The 23222-nt window shown below is 43.0% G+C and overlaps 1 protein-coding gene across 1 annotated transcript in view; it reads right to left on the bottom strand.

Moving 5' to 3' along the window:
- Positions 1-205: 205 nt before the first annotated feature.
- The window catches only part of txnl1 (thioredoxin like 1), a 47723-nt gene continuing 24706 nt past the window's right edge, over positions 206-23222 (bottom strand). Inside the window, exons 3-8 of the mRNA XM_033033145.1 lie at positions 20970-21140; positions 16077-16199; positions 14171-14240; positions 10307-10479; positions 2017-2121; positions 206-675 (exon numbers count right to left, since the gene is read on the bottom strand). Coding sequence (XP_032889036.1) covers positions 646-675; positions 2017-2121; positions 10307-10479; positions 14171-14240; positions 16077-16199; positions 20970-21140 — 672 coding nt within the window. The 3' untranslated portion in view covers positions 206-645. The remainder of the gene's footprint in view (positions 676-2016; positions 2122-10306; positions 10480-14170; positions 14241-16076; positions 16200-20969; positions 21141-23222) is intronic.

Here is a 23222-nt window from a genome sequence, read left to right as displayed (position 1 = left end):
TCTGAAGAAATTGCAAGGCAAAGAGACACTAAGTAGTTCCAATCGATGAGAGAAAAGAACAGAAGATCAATGCTCGGCCAATAAAATTTAAACTGGACCAAGTGTAAAAAGTTATATATATAATCTCTTCAAATAAGCTAGTACCTAAACCAAATATGTAATAGAGCCGTTGTTGATTAAAAAAAAAAAATCACAGTTGTCAATATTAGGTAAACATTATTTTAATTATCCAACACTATTTGCAATAGAGTTGACAGACAACAAACGTAATCATTTTAGTAGTTGTTAAATTTAGAGGAACAGCTCCCTGCTCACCATTGGAATCCATGTGAAGATCTGAATAGTTTCACCGCATTTAGGTTGGCTAGTTACAGCAAGGCTAAGTGCACAACTCTAACTTCCAGGTGCATTCCAAGGAGTCATCCAGGATGATTTTCTCATTGGCCAGAAAATAATTAAATCAGTTCATTACATTCAAGAATAATCCACAAAATATTTGAACTCAACAATGATTTGCTTGCATGTCTGGAACCAAGAGAACCAAGTCAAGAGTCATGGTATTGATGATATTACAAGGATCCTGAAAATACAATGTTGGCCAAGTGCGGTCCTATCAATGCATACCCAGTTTTTTTCTTCATTCAGTTAGTGACTTTCTCCTTTCTTTCCAGCAATCTAGAAAATAATTGAAAAAAATGTTAAAGATGTAACCCAGCAATGTCACTAACAGTTTAGTCAATTCTGAATGCTCCAGACAATTCACAAAAAAAGTGGGAAAAAAGAGAATTCCAATCAATTATATATAGCTCAAACTTAATGATTACTACTAATACAAATGTTACAACAAATTCCACAAAATATTAATGACATTCATATTTTTCTGCTCTAATTTATTAACCAGCAATTAGGCGGGAGATTCAAGACAGTGGCGGTCAGCAATTGGTCACCTTCTATGTTTCTTCATTCTCACATTAGCCATACATCGTGATATAAATCTCCATCCACTAGGTCTTATCTAATATTATTGTGAACCCTGTGAATTTGTAGATTCTCTGGGTTATGGAGCATGGAAATAGATCCTTCGACCCAACTCAGCCATCCCTACCAATATGCCCATCTATGCAAATAGTATCTGCTTGCTTTTAGCCCACATCCCTCTAAATGTTTTCAAGTTCATGTTCTCGTTTATTGTTACTTACCCAACTAAGGTGCAGTGAAATTTAAGTTACCATACAGCCATACTAAGTGAAAAGAACAATACATACATAAAATAAAATTTAACATAAACATCCACCACAGTGAAATTAACATTCCTCACTGTGATGGAAGGTAATAAAGTTCAGTCATCTTCCTCTTTGTTCACGCATGTCGGGGCCTTGAACCCTCCACACTTGCCGTTGCCGACGGTCCGATGTTCGCCCTCTCGGCAAGATGATCGAAACTCCAGCATCGGGACGGATTGGAACACACCGCAGCATGGAGCTCCCGAGTCGGCCACTTCTTACCGGAGAACTTGGGCTTCACAGTGTTAAAGTCAACAGGCCCCGCTGTCGGAGCTCTTCTTCTTGGATCACCGGCTCCACGTTGGTAAGTCCGCGCCGCACCCGCGGCTTGAAGCTCCAGGCCGGTCTCCAGGAAAGGCCACACCACACCAAGTTGTTAGGGGGAGGGGCAGAGATGCGACACGGAGAAAATCGCATCTGCATCGAGGTAAGTGACTGGAAAAAGTGACTGCTCAAGATCCCAGTTTTTTGTGTTTCAATGATTTGTGCAACTGTAGTATAACATCCCAACTCCTATACTCATGCCTCAGCTGATGAAGGAGACTGTTCTCTTCCCTGTACTCATCAGCTTCCATGTCCTTCTCTATGGTAAATACAGACAAATGCAACATCAAATTTCTCTTTTAATCTTTTTTATACCAGCTGAAGGCAAGAAACTGAAATATAGAGTTTGCGACATTGATCAGCTGTAATGTAAGACATCAAAATTAAAGTATTTACTTGTGCAACTTACCCGCCTAAAGTCCAACATATTTGTTGTTTGTACAGGTGTTCCGATAAATGCAAGATAGTTAATCCTTGTGGTGTCCTCATCACCTTGGTTGGATTTGATAAAAAGCTGCAAACCAAAGTAAATAAACAACAGTAACAAAAGTATACAAACAGGTTATCTTCTGCAATGCCTTGTCACATACTTTTGACTTTGTAAAATAACAATTCCCTAAAGCAGTTCATAATTGATCAGAATGAGACCATCGGCCCATCAAATCTACTCTGTCATTCAATCATGGCTGATCTATCTCTCCCTCCTAATCCTATTCTCCTGTCTTCTCCCCATAACCCCTGACATTAAGTTTCTAAACCATTTTGCAAAAGCAACTGATGTTGAAAGTGAATCCCAATGGAAAAATAGCACATCCACAGCTTGTTTATCCACATGAAAAGCACCTATTTAAAACAAAGAGTGGTCGGAGGAAAATAAGTCATCATGTGAATTTAAAGGGGCTGTCCTACTTGGGTGACCTTTAAAGGGGCTGTCCTACTTGGGCGACCTAATTGGCGAGTTTAGAAGAGTTTGAAAAAATGACATGTTGAGGACCTCCTTCGACTATGTTGAAGACCTCCTTCTACTAACTTCGGGAAAATTGGACACCGAATAGTGGAGAGTGAAGACGACCTCCTTCGACCTTCCTTCGACTATGATGAAGACTATCTACGACTACCTTTGACTACCCTCGATTACCTACGACTAACATGCCGACCGACTATGACTAAACCTACAAGTAATAAAAGTATCGATTTTTACCATGGCAACCTTTTTTTACTCGCGGGCATTTTGTAACATATTGAAAGAAACGCCGCGACCTAGCTGAGGCCTCGAGTACGCGGAGACCACTCTCGAGCATGAAGGAGAGTTACGAAGACCTCCTACGATCTCGTGTCAACCGTGCTGCGAGTACGAGTCGAGGGCAAACTCGCCAGAACTCGGGGATTAGGTCGCCCAAGTGCATTACTTTAAAATCTACCCAAAATAAATGTTCTTAACCTTGCTAGAATAAATGATGCTGTGTGATTAGTGTAGACCAGGGGCCTCTAAACGTTTCAGCATGAGGGCCAATTTATATATTTTTGAGGGCCTTAGGAATAAAAAAAGATATAAATAAAAATATAAACAGATAGATAAATAAATGAAGCACACACTCACACAGAAACGCACATGTGGACACCCACATACCAAAACACTCATAGACACAGACCCGCACACCGACACACTCACACAAGCGAGAGCGAGCGAAAGCGAGAGAGAGAAGGGCAGGATTCCCCTGGCCGCGCCGGCTCGTGTCGGCGGAGACCCGGTCAAAGGGTCCAGGTCAGTGTGGTGCCTCGGCGCGGGAGCTGTTCACGGGTCATCCTCATGGGGGTGGGAGACCGCAGCACACCGACCCTGCCGCCAACTAGCACCCCCCCCCTCAACCTCCTCCCCCTAGCTCAACTCCACACCCCACGCTGCCACCCCACACAACCTGCCTTTGCAACACAGGAGCAGTGGCATGGTTGGTGCAGCAGTAGAGTCGCTGCCACACTGCGCCAGAGACCCAGGTTCCATCCTGACTACGGGTGCTTTCTATACGGAATTTGTACCTACGTGAGTTTTTCCGGGTGGTTTCCTCCCACATTTGCAGGTTAATCGAATTTGTCCCGAGTGTGTGCAGGATAGTACTAGTGCGTACGGGCATCACTTCGTTGGGCTAAAGGGCCTGGTTCCGCGCTGTATCTCTATAGCTGCGCTAAATAGCCCACCGCTCGGAATGTGTTAACACGGGCTATAGTTTGGAGACCCCTGGTGTAGACTATAAGAACATTAAATCAAGAGCATAACTATCAGAATCCAGAATTGTCCAGAAAGAGATTTGAACCTTCATCAAGATTGTTCTTCCACCTCAGGTCAAATTATGTGCACTATCCACATAGCCCTCAATTCCTTTGACATCCCTAAATCTGACAGCCTGTCTTGTGCAAATTAAATGAACTTGATCCTCCATAACCCTTCAGGATACACATTTCCAAATATTTGTCACAATAAATTTCTCCTCATAATCACTCTTAAACCCTTCTTCTGACATCACTGGAGAATAAAAGCTTAATCTATCCTATTTCCCTTTAAACAGCCAATCCACAAACCAGTCCACCAACTCTTCATCACATCCCCAATATAATAAATAAACCCTTTTCTAGGCAGAGACTAAAATACTCAATACACAATATTCCGTATGTGATCACATCAAGGCCATAGATAACGGAAATATAAAAATCACCTTCCTAAATAATTTCTTCATCTGCATTCAACTTGGTGAACAGGGTTGGTGCACATGTCACATGTTCCTTGACCATCAGCATTTCCCTGTCTGTCGCATATTTAAAAATACATTGTTTTTGTTGTTGTGTGCACATAAGTGGATGAACTCGTGTTTTTATTTGCACACATTATAATCTAACTGTCGCTTTCTTGCCAGTTCACTCAGCTTGTTTGTATCCCCATTAAGCCTTTTTACATCCACCTCTGAACTCACAATTCCACCAAGTTTTGCATCATCTGCAAACTTGGAAATAAAATATTTTGTCCGTTTGGCCATATGATTGACAAGGATAATGCAGTTCTGCACAATCTGTATTGGAGCCGGTTCCACTTTCCGCATTCTGTCCTCTCACCGAATCTCTATCCATGTCCATGTATTAACGCAATTCCACGTCCTCCAACATTCTTTGTGGGACCTTACGTGAAAGCCTTCCGAAAATCGAAATACATTACATCCACTGTTCTGTTCTCATCTATTCCAGTTATTAACACACAAAACCAACTAAAAGATTAAGCATGCAGGTACAGCAAGCAGTGAAAAAAGCTAATGGCATGTTGGCTTTCATTGCGAGAGGATTTGAGTTTAAGAGCAAGGAGGTTCTACTGCAGTTGTACAGGGCCCTAGTGAGACTATACCTGGAGTATTGTGTGCAGTTTTGTTCTCCTAATTTGAGGAAGGACGTTATTGCTATTGAGGGAGTGCAGCATAGGTTATCCAGGTTAATTCCCGGGATTGCAGAACTGACATATGAGGAAAGAATTGGTCGACTGGCCTTGTATTCACTGGAATTTAGAAGGATGAGAGGAATTCTTATAAAAACATAACATCCTTAAGGGATTGGACAGACTCGATGCAGGAAAATGTTTCCCCATGTTGGGGGAGTCCAGAACAAGCGGTCACAGTTTTAAGAATAAGGGGTAGACCATTTAGGACGGAGATGAGGGAAAACCTTTTCACCCAGAGAGTTGTGAATCTGTGGAATTCTCTGCCACAGAAGGCAGTGTCGGCTTATTCACTGGATGTTTTCAAGAGAGTTAGATTTAGCTCTTAGGGCTAAAGGAATCAAGGGATATGGGAGAAAAAGCAGGAACAGAGCACTGATTTCAGATGATCAGCCATGATCATATTGAACGGTTCGATGGGCCAAATGGCCTACTCCTGCACCTATTTTTCAATGTTTCTATGTTTAAGAGTATTAAAACACTACATTGCCAGAACATGGTCAATTAAAATACTGCACCATTTGTTTCATATACATAATAGCCCATTCTTAACATAACGTTAATAACTTCCTGGATTTGCAATAAGGTTGCCATTGAGCATTAAGTACAGCAATTCGCAGAAGTAACCGATGAAAATACGACTGCCACTGAAACTCTGTACATGAATGCAAAGAATTTAAAAGAAGAGTTTCTTTCCTACTGAGAGTGACTTATTGTTGGGAGGTTTTACGACGTCAATTTCTATTTCTTAAAAAACTTTTCCTTTTTGTGTTTCTCTCAAGCTGGAGGACCTTCCAATTAACCCCTACCTATTGCATATATTGGACTTTCTCTCTAAAAACTGCTGCGCTGCAATGTGGAAAATTATATTCAGCACTGTATCTTTCCCTTTGTTCTATCTATTGTATTTAAGTTTGGCTTGTTTTATTTATGTATAGTATTATCAGATTTGAGTGAATAGCGTGCACACCAAAGCGTTTCACTACCTCAGTACGTCACAATAATAAATCTAAACCAATCCAACTTTATTTGTCACAATCTGATTTGAATCTAATTCTTCCTTCTAATTCCTTCAATGTTATTTAGTTAAAGACAGTGTTTACCCAGATATTGTCCATCGTCCTAATCACTAGTTTTCATCTCCACTGGGTAGGAAGAAACTGCAGATGCTAGTTTGAACCAAAGATATACACACAATGCTAGAGTAACTCATGCTGGGCAGGCAGCATACTGCTTGTCCCACTGAGTTTCATCTCTGCTTCCTGTTAAACTGGAGTGCTATACAATGTAAAAAGGCCCATTCTGCCATGGTCTGGCCTACATTTTGTGAAGTTCTCCATGTTATGCTTTATAGCATCATTTCAACTCTGAAGCATACATCAATCAGTCTGTTCATAAGAAAATTGTTGTTCAGTTATATGAAGTTCGCAGGTTATAGGAGTAGAATTAGGCCATTCTGCCCGTCGAGTCTACTCCACCATTCAATCATGGCTGATCTCTGCCCCCTAATCCCTTTTTCCTGTCTTCTCCTCATATCCTTGACACCTGTTCTAATCAAGAATTTGTCTATCTCTGCCTTTTAAAATATCCACTGACTTGGCCTCCACAGCCCACTGCAGCAATGAGTTCCACAGATTAACTACCCTCTGACTAAAGAAGTTCCTCCTCGCCTCTTTTCCAAAAGAGCGCCCTTTAATTCTGAGGCTATGACACTGGTCTTAGACTCTCCCACCAGTGGAAGCATCCTTTCCACATCCACTCTATCTATGCCTTTAATGATTCTGTAAGTTCAATGAGGTCCCCCCACAACTTTCTAAACTCCAGTGAGTAGAGGCCCAGTGATGTCAAACGCTCATCATATGCTAATCCATTCATTCTCTGAACCATTCTTGCAAACCTACACTGGTCCCTCTCCGGAGCCAGCATTTCCTTCCTCCAATACGGGGCCTAAATTTGCTCACAGTACTCCAAATGCAGCCTCACCAGCGCCTTATAGAGCCTCAGCATTACATCTCTGTTTTTGTATTCCAGTCCTCTTGAAATAAATGCTAGCATTGAATTTGCCTTCGCTATTACCGATTCGACTTGCAAATTACCTTTTTGGGCACCAGCAAGGACCCAAGTCCCTTTGCACCTCCGATTTCTGGATATTTCTCCATTTAGAAAATAATCTATGCCTTTATTATTATTACCGAAATGCATGACTCCACACTTTCCTGTACCGAATTTCACTTGCAACTTCTCTGCCCACTCTCCTAACCTGTCCAAGTCCTTCTGCAGAGTCTTTGCTTCCTCCACACTACCTGCTCCACCACCTATCTTAGCATCATCTGCAAACTTGGCCACACAGCCTTCAATCCCCTTATCCAAATCATTATACAACGTGAAGAGAAGCAGCCCCAGCAAGGACCCTTGCAGAACTCCACTAGTCACTGGCAGCCAACCTGAAAAAGTGCCTTCTATTGCAACTAATTTGCCTTCTACCATCCAGCCAACCCGCTTATCCATGCTAGTATCTTCCCATCAATACCATGGACTCTCATCTTCCCTAGCAACGTGCGGCACCTTATCGAAGGCCTTCTGAAAATCTAAGTAAACATCATCTACAGCCTCCCCTCTGTCATTTCCTCAAATAACTCTAGGAGATTTTCTCAGGCAAGATTTTCCCTTCACAAAACCATGCCCTATTTTATCGTGAGCTAAGTACTGCGTAACATCCTTGATAATTGACTCTAAAATCTTACCAACCACCGAAGTCAGGCTAACCAGAGTATAGTTTACGCTCTTCTGCTTTGCTCCCTTCTTATACAGCGGGGTGATATTCATAATTTTCCAACCTTCAGCAACCACTGCTAACTCTAGTGATTCTTGAAATATCACAACTAATACTTCCACAATCTCTGAGGCCACCTCCTTCAGAACCCTGGGGTGCAGTCCATCCAGTCCAGGCAACTTATTCACCCTCAGACCTTTCAGCTTTCCTCGCACTTTCTCCATAGTAATCACCACTCCACTAAAGGGCCTGTCCCACTTACGTGTCCTTGGTACGCAAATTACGCGACCTCATGGTCGTGTTGAGCCGAGATGGTCCCTCGCAGGTCGGGCGCGATTACATGCGTACGCACAGCCATCTGGAGCGCGTGACGTCATTTGAAGATGGACACAAAGCTGGAGTAACTCAGCGGGACCGACAGCATTTCAGGAGAGAAGCAACGGGTGACGTTTCGTGTCGAGACTCTTCTTCAGTCTGAAAAGAAGGGTCTTGACCCGAAACGTCACCCATTGCTTCTCTCCAGAGATGCTGCTGGTCCCGCTGAGTTACTCCTGCATTTTGTGTCTATCTCCAATCGTCTTGGCCCCGCTCTGGGAGTAGAAGTGGGGGCGGATCCGGACCGCAACGGCCGTGAGCCCCAGGCTGTTGCAGGTGAGACGTTGCATCGCGCCAGGGTCTTGGGCCTGTCCCACTTTGGCCGTCAGTTCCGCGACAGGCTGTTGGCGCGCGAAGATTTTGTTCACTATAAACATTTCGGAGCCCGCGCGATGTTGTGCACAACTCCATACCCCTCCGCACTCCTAAGTGGGACCGGCCCCGCGCGGCCATTCGATGCCCGTGCTCAACGCGACCACAAGGTCGTGTAATTTGCGTGCCAAGGACACGCGAGTTAGACAGGCCCTTAACTTCCACCCCCTGACTCTCTAGGATTGCAGGCACACTGCTGGTATCTGATGCAAAAAAAGTTATTCAATTCATCTGCCATTTTCTAGATTTCCTGTTATCACTTCTCCTGCATCATTCTCCATCGGCCAAACATCCACTCCTGCCTCTTGTTTACTCTTTATATATCCGCAGAAACTCTTGCTATCTTCTTTTATATTATTGGTTAGGTTACATTCGTTCTTCAACTTTCCTCTCCGTAGTGTCCTTTTAGTTACCTTTTGTTGTTCTTTAAAAACATTCCAATCCTCTGGCTTCCCACTAATCTTTGCAATGTTATATACCTTCTCTTTTGCTTGTATATTGTCCTTGACCTCCCTTGTCAGCTATGGTCATCTTATTCTCCCCCTGGAATCTTTCTTCCTCTTTACAATGAAATGATCCTGCACCTTCCAAATTATCTGCAGAAATTCCTGCTATTGCTACTCTACTGTCATTCCCACTAAAGCCCCTTTCCAGTCAATCTTTGCCAGCTCCACCCTCATGCCTTGGTAGCCCCCTTTGCTCAGCTGTAATACCAACGCATCTGATTTCACCCTTTCCCTGTCAAATTGTAGGTTAAATCTTATCATATTATGGTCACTACCTCCTAGTGGTTCCTTTACCTCAAGTTCTCTTATTAAATATGGTTCATTGCACAACACTAAATCTAGAATTGCCTTATCCCTGGTAGGCTCCACTACAAGGTGCTCTAAGAAACTGTCTAGTAGGCACTCTACAAATTCTCTCTCTTGGGTTCCAGAGCCAGCCTGATTCTCGCAGTCTACCTGCATATTGAAATTTCCCATGTCCACCGTAGCATTGCCTTTCTTACATGCCAATTTTATTTCCTGTAGCAACTTGTACCCTATATCCTGGCTACTGTTGGAGGTCTGTAAATAACTCCCTTTAGAGTTTTTTCACCCTTACAGTTTTTCAGCTCTACCCACAGGGACTCTACATCTTCTGATCCAATGTCACCCTTTGCTAGGGACTGAATTTCATTCCTTACCAGCAGTGCTACCCACCCCCTCCCCATGCCCACTGTCTGTCCTAGCGACAGGATGTGTAGCCTTGAATATCTAGCTCCCAGTTCAGATTCTCTTGTAACGTCTCCGTAATGCCTACAACATCATACCTACCAAATTTCCAACTGTGCTACAAGCTCATCTACTTTGTTCCTTATGCTATGTGCATTCAAATATGCCTTCAATTCAGTGTTGATCATCCCTCCCGTCACAACCATCCCAATTTTAGCCGACCTTACTCTCTTCTCACTTTTTAAACTTTCTGTCCTGTTATTTCTGGAGACTTCCATGACCTATCCTGCACTCTCGTCCCAGTTAACATCATGTTGTTGACCCCCCCCCCCCCCCACTCCCCACTATTTAGTTTAAACTCACCCATGTAGCACTAGTAAACCTGCCTACTAGAATGTTGGTTCCCCCCCCTCCAGTTAAGGTATTTAGATTATATGACCACGTATTCAATGGACTATTGGAATCGGAAATGTTTGATGTTAGAACTCACCGTTACACTATTAATATTCTGAAACTTGACATAGCGCAGTGGGATGACTCCTTCTTCTTTAACATCCTCAGGTGTTAACTCCACTGTTTGGGTTGGTTCACTTCTTTCAGCATCATCGAAATCAAATGAACGTGGCAAATTGGTAAATATTTTCACAAACTTAGGTCCACGGCCTGTGAATGCAAAAATGCTAAATGTTTATATTGGCTATACTCGTTTAAAACTAGGTACAAGCTGTCAATGGGAATAATGAAAAACCTCTCAACCAATATCACTTTCACCTTTGGAAGCACACAAATGGCAGCACCATGGGGTATTAAGCTACACAAGTGTAAAAATAAGTAATAATTATTGGATTAACCGGTAGGCGGCGCGACTCTCGTCTGCAGCGGCCTCTGCAGTCCGTCTGCGTTTTTATTATTTTATGTCTATGTTTTAATGTAGTTTTTGTTATTTTTGTTGGGGTATGTGTGTGGGGGGGTGGGGGTGGTGTGGGGGGGTTGGGGGTAACTTTTAAATCTCTCCCTGCACGGGAGACCCGACCTTTTCTTTGTCGGGTCTCCGTTGTCGTTGGGGCTGCAACGAGGAGCGGCCTCCAACAGGAAAACCGGGGGCTGTGGTGCCGACTACTCACCTCACCGTCGCGGAGCTGGCCGAGTCCGGAGCGGGTGGAGCTGTGGTGAACGCTGCTGCGACCCGACCCCCGGAGATTCGGTGGCTGCAACTGCGGGTTTGGCGGACGGCACCGGGAGCCCGCGGGTCCCTGGGGGGAGACCGCTTTTCGGGGATTCCGCAGTGGCGACTTCTCCCGCCCGAGTTGCGGGGTTGAAGAGCACCTGGAGCGGGGCCTACATCACCGCCCCGCGCGGCTTGGAATGGCCGCGGGAGTTTGCGAGCGCACGCCGGGGGCTCTAACATCAAGACCCGGTGCGCGGCCTTGCATCACCCGGCGTGGTTTTAATGGCCACGGGACAATCGCCATCGCCCGCCGGGGGCTTTGACTTTGACTGACATGGGGGGGGAGAGTGCAGTGGAGAGAAAAGTTTTTTTGGCCTTCCATCACAGCAATGTGATGGATGTTTATGTAAAATATGTTGTGTCTTGGGTCTATTTGTTTGTAATGTATGGCTGCAGAAACGGCATTTCGTTTGGACCTCAAGGGGTCCAAATGACAATAAATTGAATTGAATTGAAAAAACTGCTGTTGAATAGCTCCCAAAATATCTTAGTGACTAAGAAAACATTCAGTTGTTTAGCCTTGAGAAAATTTGTTCAAAATAGTTCATCCTCAATGCTTTGATCATTGGGCCAAATGAACTGAATTCAGAAGCAGAGAATCTTTTCCTCTATTCTTCTGTTACCCAACTGTAATAAAGGTTAGCCCTGATGTAATCAATCAATCAATCAATCAATCAATCAATCAATCAATCAATCAATCAATCAATCAATGTTTTATTCGCCACTTACACCTAAAGTGCAAGTGAAATGAATTTGCCAGCAGCAGTACAATGAAAAACACAACAAAAACGCAACAAAATTTTTTTTAACACAAACATCCACCACAGCATTCATCACTGTGGTGGAAGGCACAAAATTTGGCCAGTCCTCCTCCATTTTCCCCCATGGTCGGGACCTCAACGTTCCGCAGCTGCCGCTGCAGGCGTCCAAATGAGTAGACAAGGTAAAAGTCCAGGTAACTCCGGAATCAGTGCCTCCCCACCGGACACCACGGCTTCAGCTTGGTGTAGGCCGCAGGCCGGCAGCCGAAGATTTAAAGTTCCCGCCGCGCCGCAGCCAGAAGCACCGCAGAACCGGCGGTCAAAGATCCCCTCCAGGGATCCCCGGCGAGGGACCCCGCTCCTGATGGAAGTCCACGCCGCGCCCGCGGTAGAAGTAGGCCGCGGGCCGGCCGTCAGAGCTCTTCTCCTCCCGGGTCCCCAACGAGGGATCCGTTGGTAATGGTAATGGCAAGAGCCTGGTGCAGTTAATTCATCACAAACTGAAACTAACACATTATTTTGGTGCAATCACCTAAAAGTGGCAAGGCAGGAAATTAATAGTTTCTCCTTGATATTAGGTTGCGGATAAGGACGATATATGGTCGTAACATTGGAGAGATTCCAATGGAAGGAAAGTCAATAATAATAAGCGAGTCCGGTACTCCGACTGCACATGCCCAGGTCATGGGTCACTCGCGATAAACATTCTCGGCAGCTCAACTGCTGCGTGTATACAGACCTGCTCTTCATCCGTTGTCAGGATCGAACCCGGGTCTCCGGCTCTAAAGTGCTGTTGAATTGCTACTGGACCATCCCTGTCCCCTCCCGAGTGTCCCACCCCTGTCCAGGGGCGGCCGGAGATGTCTGAGATGACCCTGGACTGATGGGACACTGGCCCGGAGCAGTGGCGGCCCAGGCTTACAGCCAACACGGAGAAGACATGCAGCAGCACAGTTACCGAGAATGTTTATCGCGAATGACCTTTGACAAAACCCATGATTCCTTGCGTTTTCCGGAATACTGAACTCGCTTATTGCTCAAGCTAACTTGTTACAATAGTTCCCATATAAATCTATACTGGTGAATAACTCTCCCGCTTACACTTAGTCATGTTAATACCCAATTCTCAAAAAAGATCTGGATAAATTCACAAAATCATCAGTTTGTAATAAGAATGTGGCTTAATTGGACTCTAAAACATAGTTCAAAAGTCTCAGAGGTACTTTTACAATGGCATCACCATGCTTCTCTTATCCTTTGAAGACTGTTGCCGTCTCCAATGCCAGTATGGAATTTATACCAATGACCTTAGGAGATGAGCTTTGATTATGAATAAAATTGTTCCTATTGTTGGAAAGCAGGTTGGAACTGTGCTTTTTGTTTTCAGCTCTAAACGTATATTCAATTCCATTTAGTTTTCAGATGCATCAATGTAGTTTTAATGCTGATTTAATCAAACTTCAAACCCAACACAAAAAACAATGTGTTAGTATTGACAGCACACACTGACTATGGAACTTACAAAGGAGCACATTCAATGCCCTTCATAACCAAATTTAGAGAATCCAGAGGTCTGGGTACTCTAGATCCTCTTTCTACCCAAACAGAATGAAAAATCCCTGTTCTTTTTAGACAAGAAGCGGGTTAACATTTGTGAACAGGCCCAAACTGCTTCATCATTCCCAAGGAAGGATTAAAAAAATGTTAATTCAGACAAGGAAATACATACTTGTCAGGACATACATACTTGTCTGCTTTTCAGCTATTATTCATATTGTCAAATAATTCCTAACACTGCTGATACGCTGAAATTGCTTAGTGTGGTTCACAGCTTTTCAGCCCCGAAATTGCAATGTTGCATGTACCCATTGCCTTCAATATGACAATGAAACCTGCCACCTCAAATGATGTAAATTGATTTTAATTATTATCATTACAGTATTAAACACCGTAAAGAATCTCCTGCGACTAAAATAGAGACAATAGAAAATAGTAGGCCATTCAGCCCTTCGAGCCAGCACCGCCATTCACTGTGATCATGGCTGATCATCCACATTCAGTAGCCCGTTCCTGCCTTCTCCCCATATCCCCCGACTCCGCTATCTTTAAGAGCTCTATCTAACTCTCTCTTGAAAGCATCCAGAGAATTGATGTAAAGCTGGTGTAAAGCATAGTAGAGGAAAACAAAAAGACCTGCACTCTGAAAGGACAGAGTGCTGTGGGTTAGGAGGCAACATTGTTGAAGGAGGCTTGAGAATGGGAAGTTTAGCCTTATATATGCTCCTTATATAGATGCTCACAGCAATGACAAATCAATCAGAACGAAGGCAGAGCTTATATATACAAAAGGTATATTTGGACTCACCGTTTTCAGGAGCCTGAAGCCTCATCGAGTAAAGCTTGACTGGTTGGTTAAATGCTATTGTCACAAGAAGCTATTTGAAAAAGAATCATTGTTTAATTGACAGAAATTGCAAAATAGAAACACATTCAGCCCAATATATCTACCATATTTCAGCCTCTTTATGCATTACTTCATCCCACCTTTTCATAATTCCCACCACCCCCCAAATCTCTTGTCACCTTAAATGTATCTGCTGTTCCTCAACTATTCTACATGGCAGATTTTGTTATCTTATAACTTGTCTTATAACTGTGAAATTTCTATCCTGGTTAATAGTCTTGCTTATTCTGCTTTCCTTCATATTAAGTCCTGTGGTGTCATGTAAAGCGAATCCTTAACATTCACAAATTTTCACTTTCAGGATTGCTCCTTGAGATCACAGACAGACAGACAGACAAACAAGTCGAGACTTTTAATAGTATTTAGATTAGCAGAATCTTTTTAGCTGATATCATTTTTTTGCAAGCAACTCAACTCTCCATAGGAGTATGGTCATTGGTGTTTGGGTTTTGGTGGGACTAGGTCCATATTTAATTTGTCAACCCTGTCAATATGTTCTTTTTAAAATTATTATTACGTGGTCCAATTCATATCTACTCAGACTCAGGTGCCTTAAGGGCCTGTCCCACTTAGAAACATAGAAATTAGGTGCAGGAGTAGGCCATTCGGCCCTTCGAGCCTGCACCGCCATTCAATATGATCATGGCTGATCATCCAACTCAGTATCCCATACCTGCCTTCTCTCCATACCCTCTGATCCCCTTAGCCACAAGGGCCACATCTAACTCCCTCTTAAATATAGCCAATGAACTGGCCTCGACTACCCTCTGTGGCAGGGAGTTCCAGAGATTCACCACTCTCTGTGTGAAAAAAGTTCTTCTCATCTCGGTTTTAAAGGATTTCCCCCTTATCCTTAAGCTGTGACCCCTTGTCCTGGACTTCCCCAACATCGGGAGCAATCTTCCTGCATCTAGCCTGTCCAACCCCTTAAGAATTTTGTAAGTTTCTATAAGATCCCCTCTCAATCTCCTAAATTCTAGAGAGTATAAACCAAGTCTATCCAGTCTTTCTTCATAAGACAGTCCTGACATCCCAGGAATCAGTCTGGTGAACCTTCTCTGCACTCCCTCTATGGCAATAATGTCCTTCCTCAGATTTGGAGACCAAAACTGTACGCAATACTCCAGGTGTGGTCTCACCAAGACCCTGTACAACTGCAGTAGAACCTCCCTGCACTTGGCCGTCATTTGCGCGTAATTAACGTGACATCATTTACATCATGCACGTGATGCGCACATGGTGAGCATTACGCGCGCATGGTGCATGATGACATAGGCAGTGACGAGCGGCCGTGCATGGCGTCGCAGGATTTCGTGATGTACAAAATCTTTGCGCGCCATCTGCGTAACGCGTAAATGACCGCCAAGTGGGACAGGCCTTGCCAGGATTTTTCTCCATCCCATATAAAATTGTAAATAGTCAGTTGGTCAGTTTCAACATCACATGCTTCCCATACAAGCAAGCATAAAGCAGACCAACCTTGCCACACAATGCACAAATTGGTGCTCTTGCTTTCTGGTTACGATAATTTCTGTAATGTATCCTAGGTGAAAGTCAAGAGCTTCCTGTACAGACGGATATGCTAGTTTTGATCTACCACTAAATTTACGATGACCAATGTTTACAAAATGCTTGATTTGAACTCTCAAACTAACAAGATTTAGTGCAATATTTTTTTGAAAAGCACCATTTTTTCAGTTTTCAAAAGAATGCAAAACTAAATCTGGAGTATGCAAAATGAAAAATTAAACAATATGGAATATTTAATATTGAGTTTTTATTATGAGTTATTAATTAAAACCCTCACTTGTTCATCACAATCAGATTCCAAATACGTTGTGTCTTTTTGTAGACAGTTATCAAATCCATATTCATCACTTTCATTAAGACATTCACACCCAGTCTTATTTATAAATGGCATCAGATCCATCTGAAACATAAAATATTGAGAACATACGTTAATTTGACTTAAACACCCATAGATTATCTTGTGAGGTATTGTATACTGCAAGATCAAATATACTCAAGTTCAAGTACAAGTGAGTTTATTGTCATGTGTCCCTGTATAGGACAATGAAATTCTTGCTTTGCTTAAGCACACAGAAGATAGTAGGCATTTACTACAAAACAGATAAATGTGTCCATATACCATGATATAAATATATACACACATGAATAAATAAACTGGTAAAGTGCAAATAACAGAAAGTGGTTATTAATAATCAGAATTTTGTCCGAGCCAGGTTTAATAGCCTGATGGCTGTGGGGAAGTAGCTATTCCTGAACCTGGTTGTTGCAGTCTTCAGGCTCCTGTACCTTCTGCCTGAAGGTAGCAGGGAGATGAGTGTGTGGCCAGGATGGTGTGGGTCTTTGATGATACTGCCAGCCTTTTTGAGACAGCGACTACGATAAAACCCCTCGATGGAAGGAAGGTCAGAGCCGATGATGGACTGGGCAGTGTTTACTACTTTTTGTAGTCTTTTCCTCTCCAGGGCGCTCAAATTGCCGAACCAAGCCACGATGCAACCGGTCAGTATGCTCTCGACTGTGCACCTGTAGAAGTTAGAGAGAGTCTTCCTTGACAATCCGACTCTCCGTAATCTTCTCAGGAAGTAGAGGCGCTGGTGAGCTTTTTTGATAATTGCGTTAGTGTTCTCGGACCAGGAAAGATCTTCAGAGATGTGCACGCCCAGGAATTTGAAGTTCTTGACCCTTTCAATCATCGACCCGCTGATATAAATGGGGCAGTGGGTCCCCCTCCTACTCCTTCCAAAGTCCACAATCAGTTCCTTGGTTTTGCTGGTGTTGAGGGCCAGGTTATTGCGCTGGCACCATATGGACAGTTGCTCGATCTCTCTTCTGTATTCTGACTCATCCCCATCAGTGATACGCCCCACAATAGTGGTGTCGTCAGCGAACTTGATGATGGAGTTCGCACTGTGGTTCGCTACGCAGTCATGGGTATAGAGTGAGTACAGCAGGGGGCTGAGCACGCAGCCTTGAGGTGCTCCCGTGCTGATTGTTATCGAGGCTGACACATTTCCACCAATACGAACAGACTGTGGTCTGTGGATGAGGAAGTCGAGGATCCAGTTGCAGAGGGATGCGCAGAGACCCAGTTCTGCGAGTTTGGTAACCAGTTTGGAGGGGATGATTGTGTTAAATGTTTAAGAATTTATGGTTTAAAAACAAAAAGGTTCCAGGTTCAGTATTTTGGTAATTACTTAAATCTGTCATCTGAATGGATGGAAGTAGTTTTTCTTTATCCACCATCAAAATCCCTAGTAATCTTGAAAATGCCTGGTAAATCTTTCCTTCATTATTCAAAAGAAGAATCCTAGCTTTAATATACACAAGCAAAGTGAGGTTAGTACATCCCAGGGAACACAGGTGGGAAAACTGAAGTATGACAAGATATGATGGTGACATTTTACAAATAAGCAGTGTACACGTAGAAGTAGACAAAAATGTTGTCTGGTGCAGCATCTATGGAGCGAAGGAAATAAGCAATGTTTCGGGCTGAAACCCTTCTTCAGACTGATGTGAGGGTGGGAGAGGCGGGAAGTAGAAAGGAAGAGGAGAAGCCAGTGGGCTGAGGGAGAGCTGAGAAGGGGAGGAGAAAGTAAGGACTACCTGAAATTAGAGAAATCAATATTCATACCGCTGGGGTGCAAACTGCCCAAGTGAAATACGAGATGCTGCTCCTCCAATTTGCGGTGGTCCTCACTCTGGCCATGGAGGAGGCCGAGAACAGAAAGGTCGGATTCGGAGAGGGGAGTTGAAGTGCTGGGCAGTTTGTACCCCAGCAGTATGAACATTGACTTCTCTAATTTCAGGTAGTCCTTACTTTCTCTTCCCCTTCTCAGCTCTCCCTCAGCCCACTGGCTCATCCTCTTCCTTTCTTCTTCCCCCCCCCCCCCTCGCACCCTCACATCAGTCCGAAGAAAGGTTTCGGCACGAAACGTTGCCTATTTCCTTCTCTCCATAGATGCTGCCTCATCCGCTGAGTTTCTCCAGCATTTTTGTCTACCTTCGATTTTCCAGCATCTGCAGTTCTTTCTTAAACACAATGTACACAGACAAATTATTTAATAATCTTCTCTTAGAGATTTATCCAAATATATATTTATTCTAGCCACTGGGCTTGAATGTTGAAGTACATATCAACTTTACCTTTTAAAAGATACTGTAAAGTTTTGTACTGATTTTAAGAATTTATGGTTTAAAAACAAAAAGGTTCCAGATTCAGTATTTTGGTAATTACTTAAATCTGTCATCTGAATGGATGGAAGTAGTTTTTCTTTATCCACCATCAAAATCCCTAGTAATCTTGAAAATGCCTGGTAAATCTTTCCTTCATTATTCAAAAGAAGAATCCTAGCTTTAATTTCTCCACATTATTTGTTCCCCATCTCAAGTATGTTTGATGACTGTTTGCTCCAGCCTTTCCAAAGATCAGACATTCTAACATGATATTCAAATTTAAACAATCTGAATAATTATCAGTGATTCAAAGGTCCCTGACTTGTGCACTCACAGCTATTAATAGCCAACTTTTTTTTTAAACTACTTTTGACGCAAATTTGACCATGTGCCCATGACAAAACTGTAATGGATTCAAGTTGAAATTATTGTCCTTTGACTGAGCATTGTCACATATTGCTAGTTTCTAGATGTCAACATGCATTGTATTGTATTTAGTCAGTGCAGCGAGGAAATCTCCATGGGAAGAATGAGAGGATGCAACTAGCTCATGACATTCTGTCACTTTCACTGAAGGGGTTACATATTTCAGACAATTCCTTTACATGCTGACAACATGTGGCCTCTGATCTTTCTCAGCACAACCATCACATACTTTTTTTATTAAGAGTAGATCATTTGGCCTCCCCTGTGACTGCTGTGGTTTCCAACAAGCGCTCCAGTTTCCTCCCACATCCCAAAGAAAGTGTTGGCTGGTATATTAATTGGCCACTGTTATTTGCCCCTAGTGTGTAGGTAAGTGATGGAATCTGAGTAAAGTTGATGAGAATGTAGAAAGCGCAAAACAAAAAATGGAATTAATGTAGGATTCACATAAAATTGTTTACTATTTCCGGTTCAGTGTGCCAAATGGACTATCTATGATTCTCAGAGCTGTTCTGCCATTCACGCAGGAACAATCTTTTTCTTGGCAGCACTTCCCTATGTACCTCCTATATCCTTCAATTCTCTTAATATCCAAACATCTATCTGTTTTGTACACACTAGCCGAATGAACAGCATCAGGCCACGTCGGGTACAGATTTGCAAAGATTTGCTATCCATTGCATGAAGAAATGTATTGCCATTTTAGTCACCAACTTTGAGATGTGACCCAATGGTTCTAAACGTTCCAGCTGTGAGAAAAATCATCCCTGCATTGATACTCTCATACGTAAGAATTTTGTATGCAAAGAAAATAAATTTGGCATACTTAATCTCTCCTCATAAAACGTCTCCATAATTAATAATTAATCTGGTGAATCTTCAAGGCATTTCTTTTAAATTCAGCATCCCCTTGGGAAATAAACTATTAATAACAACTATTACACAATATTGTAGGCACAAACTCAATAGACTGCATATAATTCAACACTCCAAAAAAGCCAACATGGGAAGCTTGAAAACTCATAACACTCTTTCTGCTGCTTATGTGGGGTATCTGTGTGCTCCTGATGCATATCCCTGAGGTTCGCAATAACATGTGAAATGCTCCTTCTCCAGTTGGAGTACTCATGAGCCACAGAATACCAGGAGTCAGTAGGGATGTCATATTTCTTTAAAGAGGCTTTAAGCACAGCCTTGAATATTTATCCCAGCCCACCTGGCTCACACATCAATGAAATGGCCCTCTGCATCCAAGCTACGCAAGCTTTGGCATGGGGTGACTGAAGATAGCGATATGCAGTAGAAGTATATTGGCAAGATCCATTTCGGTACATCCATTAGGTTGTAATGCAGTTGAATTATGAGGACATCGGCTCAACGTCCACCCCATCAAGCAGAGTACAAAGTTCTATACTGGCACTTCCGAACAGTATGACAAGATTACTGCACTGATGGAGAAACTGCCATTCATGAGATTTTTTTTTTAAAACATTAAATTATATAATGTCAACTGCATCAAAAACCCTTTGAGACCTTGCACGTTTCAGCAAGGGTAAGAGAACTGGCCCGTTTTAAATCCATTGTCTGTATCCCAGCATTTATTTCAAGTACTAATCTAATTCCCTTTTGAAAGGTTCAACTAATATGCCTCCAGCATCCCATCAGCTCTGCATGCGAGATGGTAATAAAACTCTCGGTAAATAAGACATCAGTCATCTCAGGCAACAGGTTCTATAGCAACAACTCAATGGTCAAAGGAATTATCCATGGTGTCCCCCTCCCCCCCCTCCCCCACTAACATTCATCCCTTTGTTCATATCTGATAATAATCAGACTATTACATTATAGCTTGAGTGAGCTTGATGTGCACGCACGCACACAAGTAGTAATCATAATACAAACCCATTTCTACGAACATAATACCTCACCCACCTTCACCCATCCCCTAAAACACAGGCATCAAGGAAGATATTAAGCATGTAAGGAAGATATTAAGCGACAGTATGCATTATATCAATGTGAATCTGCCTTTAAAATGCCTTCTTTTAACAGCATTGTATATTTTACATACATATCCTCTTGGAATGTCCAAATCTTCAATTCCAGGATCATTTTCTAGATGTTGCTTAATTTTCTCTTCCAATCCGTTGGCATCTGCTCCATGAAGTTGATCAATTTTCACTTTATTTCGGAAGAACAAAAAAGATGGCGTTGCAGTGATGTTATTGGCTGCTGCTGTTTGCTGAAACATTAAGTTTTAAGACAAGTTAAAGTAATTTACAATGCACAAACTTTGAAATTCATTTTAAGGTCATAAGTTCATAAGTGATAGGAGCAGAATTAGGCCATTGGGCCTATCAAGTTTACTCCGCCATTCAATCATGGCTAATCTATCGCTCCCTCCTAACGCCATTCACCGGCCTTCTCCCCATAACCCCTTACACCTGTCCTAATCAAGAATCTATCTACCTCTGTATTAAAAATATCAATTGACTTGGCCTTCTGTGGCAAAGAATTCCATAGATTTGCCACCCTATGACTAAAGAAATTCCTGCTCATCTCCTTCCTAAAGGAATGTCCTTTAATTCTGATAACATGACCTCTAGTCCTAGACTCTCCCACTGGTGGAAACATCCTCTCCACTTCCACTCTACCCAAGCCTTTCACTTTTTTTTTAAAGACTAAAACTGAGATTTAGACTACAGGATAAAGGTGCTGTTTGGTTGTGACAAATATATGGGTTGGTGACATGGCAGAAAAATATTGAATAGAAAAGAAAACATTTACCATAGACCAAATGGTAATTAAATATGACTGTGGAATTTTAAACTCTGTAACTGAATTGCCATCCTCTGGAACATAACGGTCAAGTGTATGTCAAACTTGCCACCAACATAGAACAGTACAGTGCAGGAGTAGGCCATTCGACCCACAGTGTCTGTGTCAAACATGTGAAATTAAAGCATTATCCTCTTCCTGCGATGATCCATATCTCTCCATTCCCTGCATATTCATGTGCCTATTTAAAAGCATCTTAAATGACCCTATGTGTAAGAAAGAACTGCAGATGCTGGTAAAATCGAAGGTAGACAAAAATGCTGGAGAAACTCAGCGGGTGAGGCAGCATCTATGGAACGAAGTAATAGGCGATGTTTCGGGTCGAGACCTTCTTCAGACCGATGTGGGTGGAGTGGTGGCAGGAAAAAGAGGCGGAGACAATAGGCTGTGGGAGAGCTGGGAAGGGGAGGGGCAGGAGGGAGAAAGCAAGGACTACCTGAAATTGGAGAGGTCAATGTTCATACCGCTGGGGTGTAAACTACCCAAGCTAAATATGAGGTGCTGCTCCTCCAATTTATGGTGGTCCTCACTCTGGCCACGGAGGAGGCCCAGGACAGAAAGCTTGGATTCGGAATGGGAGGGGGAGCTGAAGTGCTGAGCCACCGGGAGATCAGGTTGGTTAATGCGAACTGAGCGGACGTGTTGGGTGAAGTGATCACCAAGCCTGCGCTTGGTCTCGCCGACGTAGAGCAGTTGACACCTGGAACAGCGGATGCAATAGATGAGGTTGGAGGAGGTGCAGGTGAACCTCTGCCTCACCTGGAAAGACTGCTTGGATGGAGTCGGGGGGGGGGGAGGTAAAGCGAAAATTGTAGCATTTCCTGCGGTTGCAAGGGAAAGTACCAGGGGAGGGGGTGATTTGGGTGGGAAGGGACGAATTGACCAGGGAGTCAAGGAGGGAGCGGTCTCTGTGGAAAGCCGAAATGTGAAAATGTGAGGTCTCCGCCTCCACCACACACTATAAAAAAAAAAAAAATTGTCCTGCATATCTCTTTAAACCTTTCCCCCTCTCACTTTAAAGTCATACCTTCTAGTCTTTGACATTTCCACTCTAGGAAAAAGATTTTGACTGTCTACCCTATCTCTGTCTCTCCTCGTTTTATATACCGTTATCTGGTCTCCGCTTAACCTCCAGCTTTCCAGAGAAAACAATCCAAGTTGGATTCTGAAGGAGATTACTTTAAATTGGCATCATGTTTGGCACAGACATTGTGCGCCAAAAGGACTATTCCTGTATTGTACAGTTTATGTTCAATGTTGCAGCCCTTGTTGTGAAAGTGTGCCACAACACATTGGACAAGATCCAGTAATACATTTCCAAGTAAGGTTGGAGGGGAACGTGCAAACTATGACATCCTTTAGAACTTTTGACTTTACAAAGGCTTGTGGCAGTTCACCAATCTTTGCCACATAATGTATTTATGGTTCACAATGGAGCAAGGAGGAAACAACAAATCAAAATTGCACGCACAATCATAAACTAACT

The sequence above is a fragment of the Amblyraja radiata genome, chromosome 1 (genome assembly GCF_010909765.2).
Source record: "Amblyraja radiata isolate CabotCenter1 chromosome 1, sAmbRad1.1.pri, whole genome shotgun sequence".
NCBI lineage: Eukaryota > Metazoa > Chordata > Chondrichthyes > Rajiformes > Rajidae > Amblyraja > Amblyraja radiata.
The sequence above is the reverse complement of the archived record's forward strand: the minus strand, read 5'-3'. Positions and strand labels throughout refer to the sequence as shown.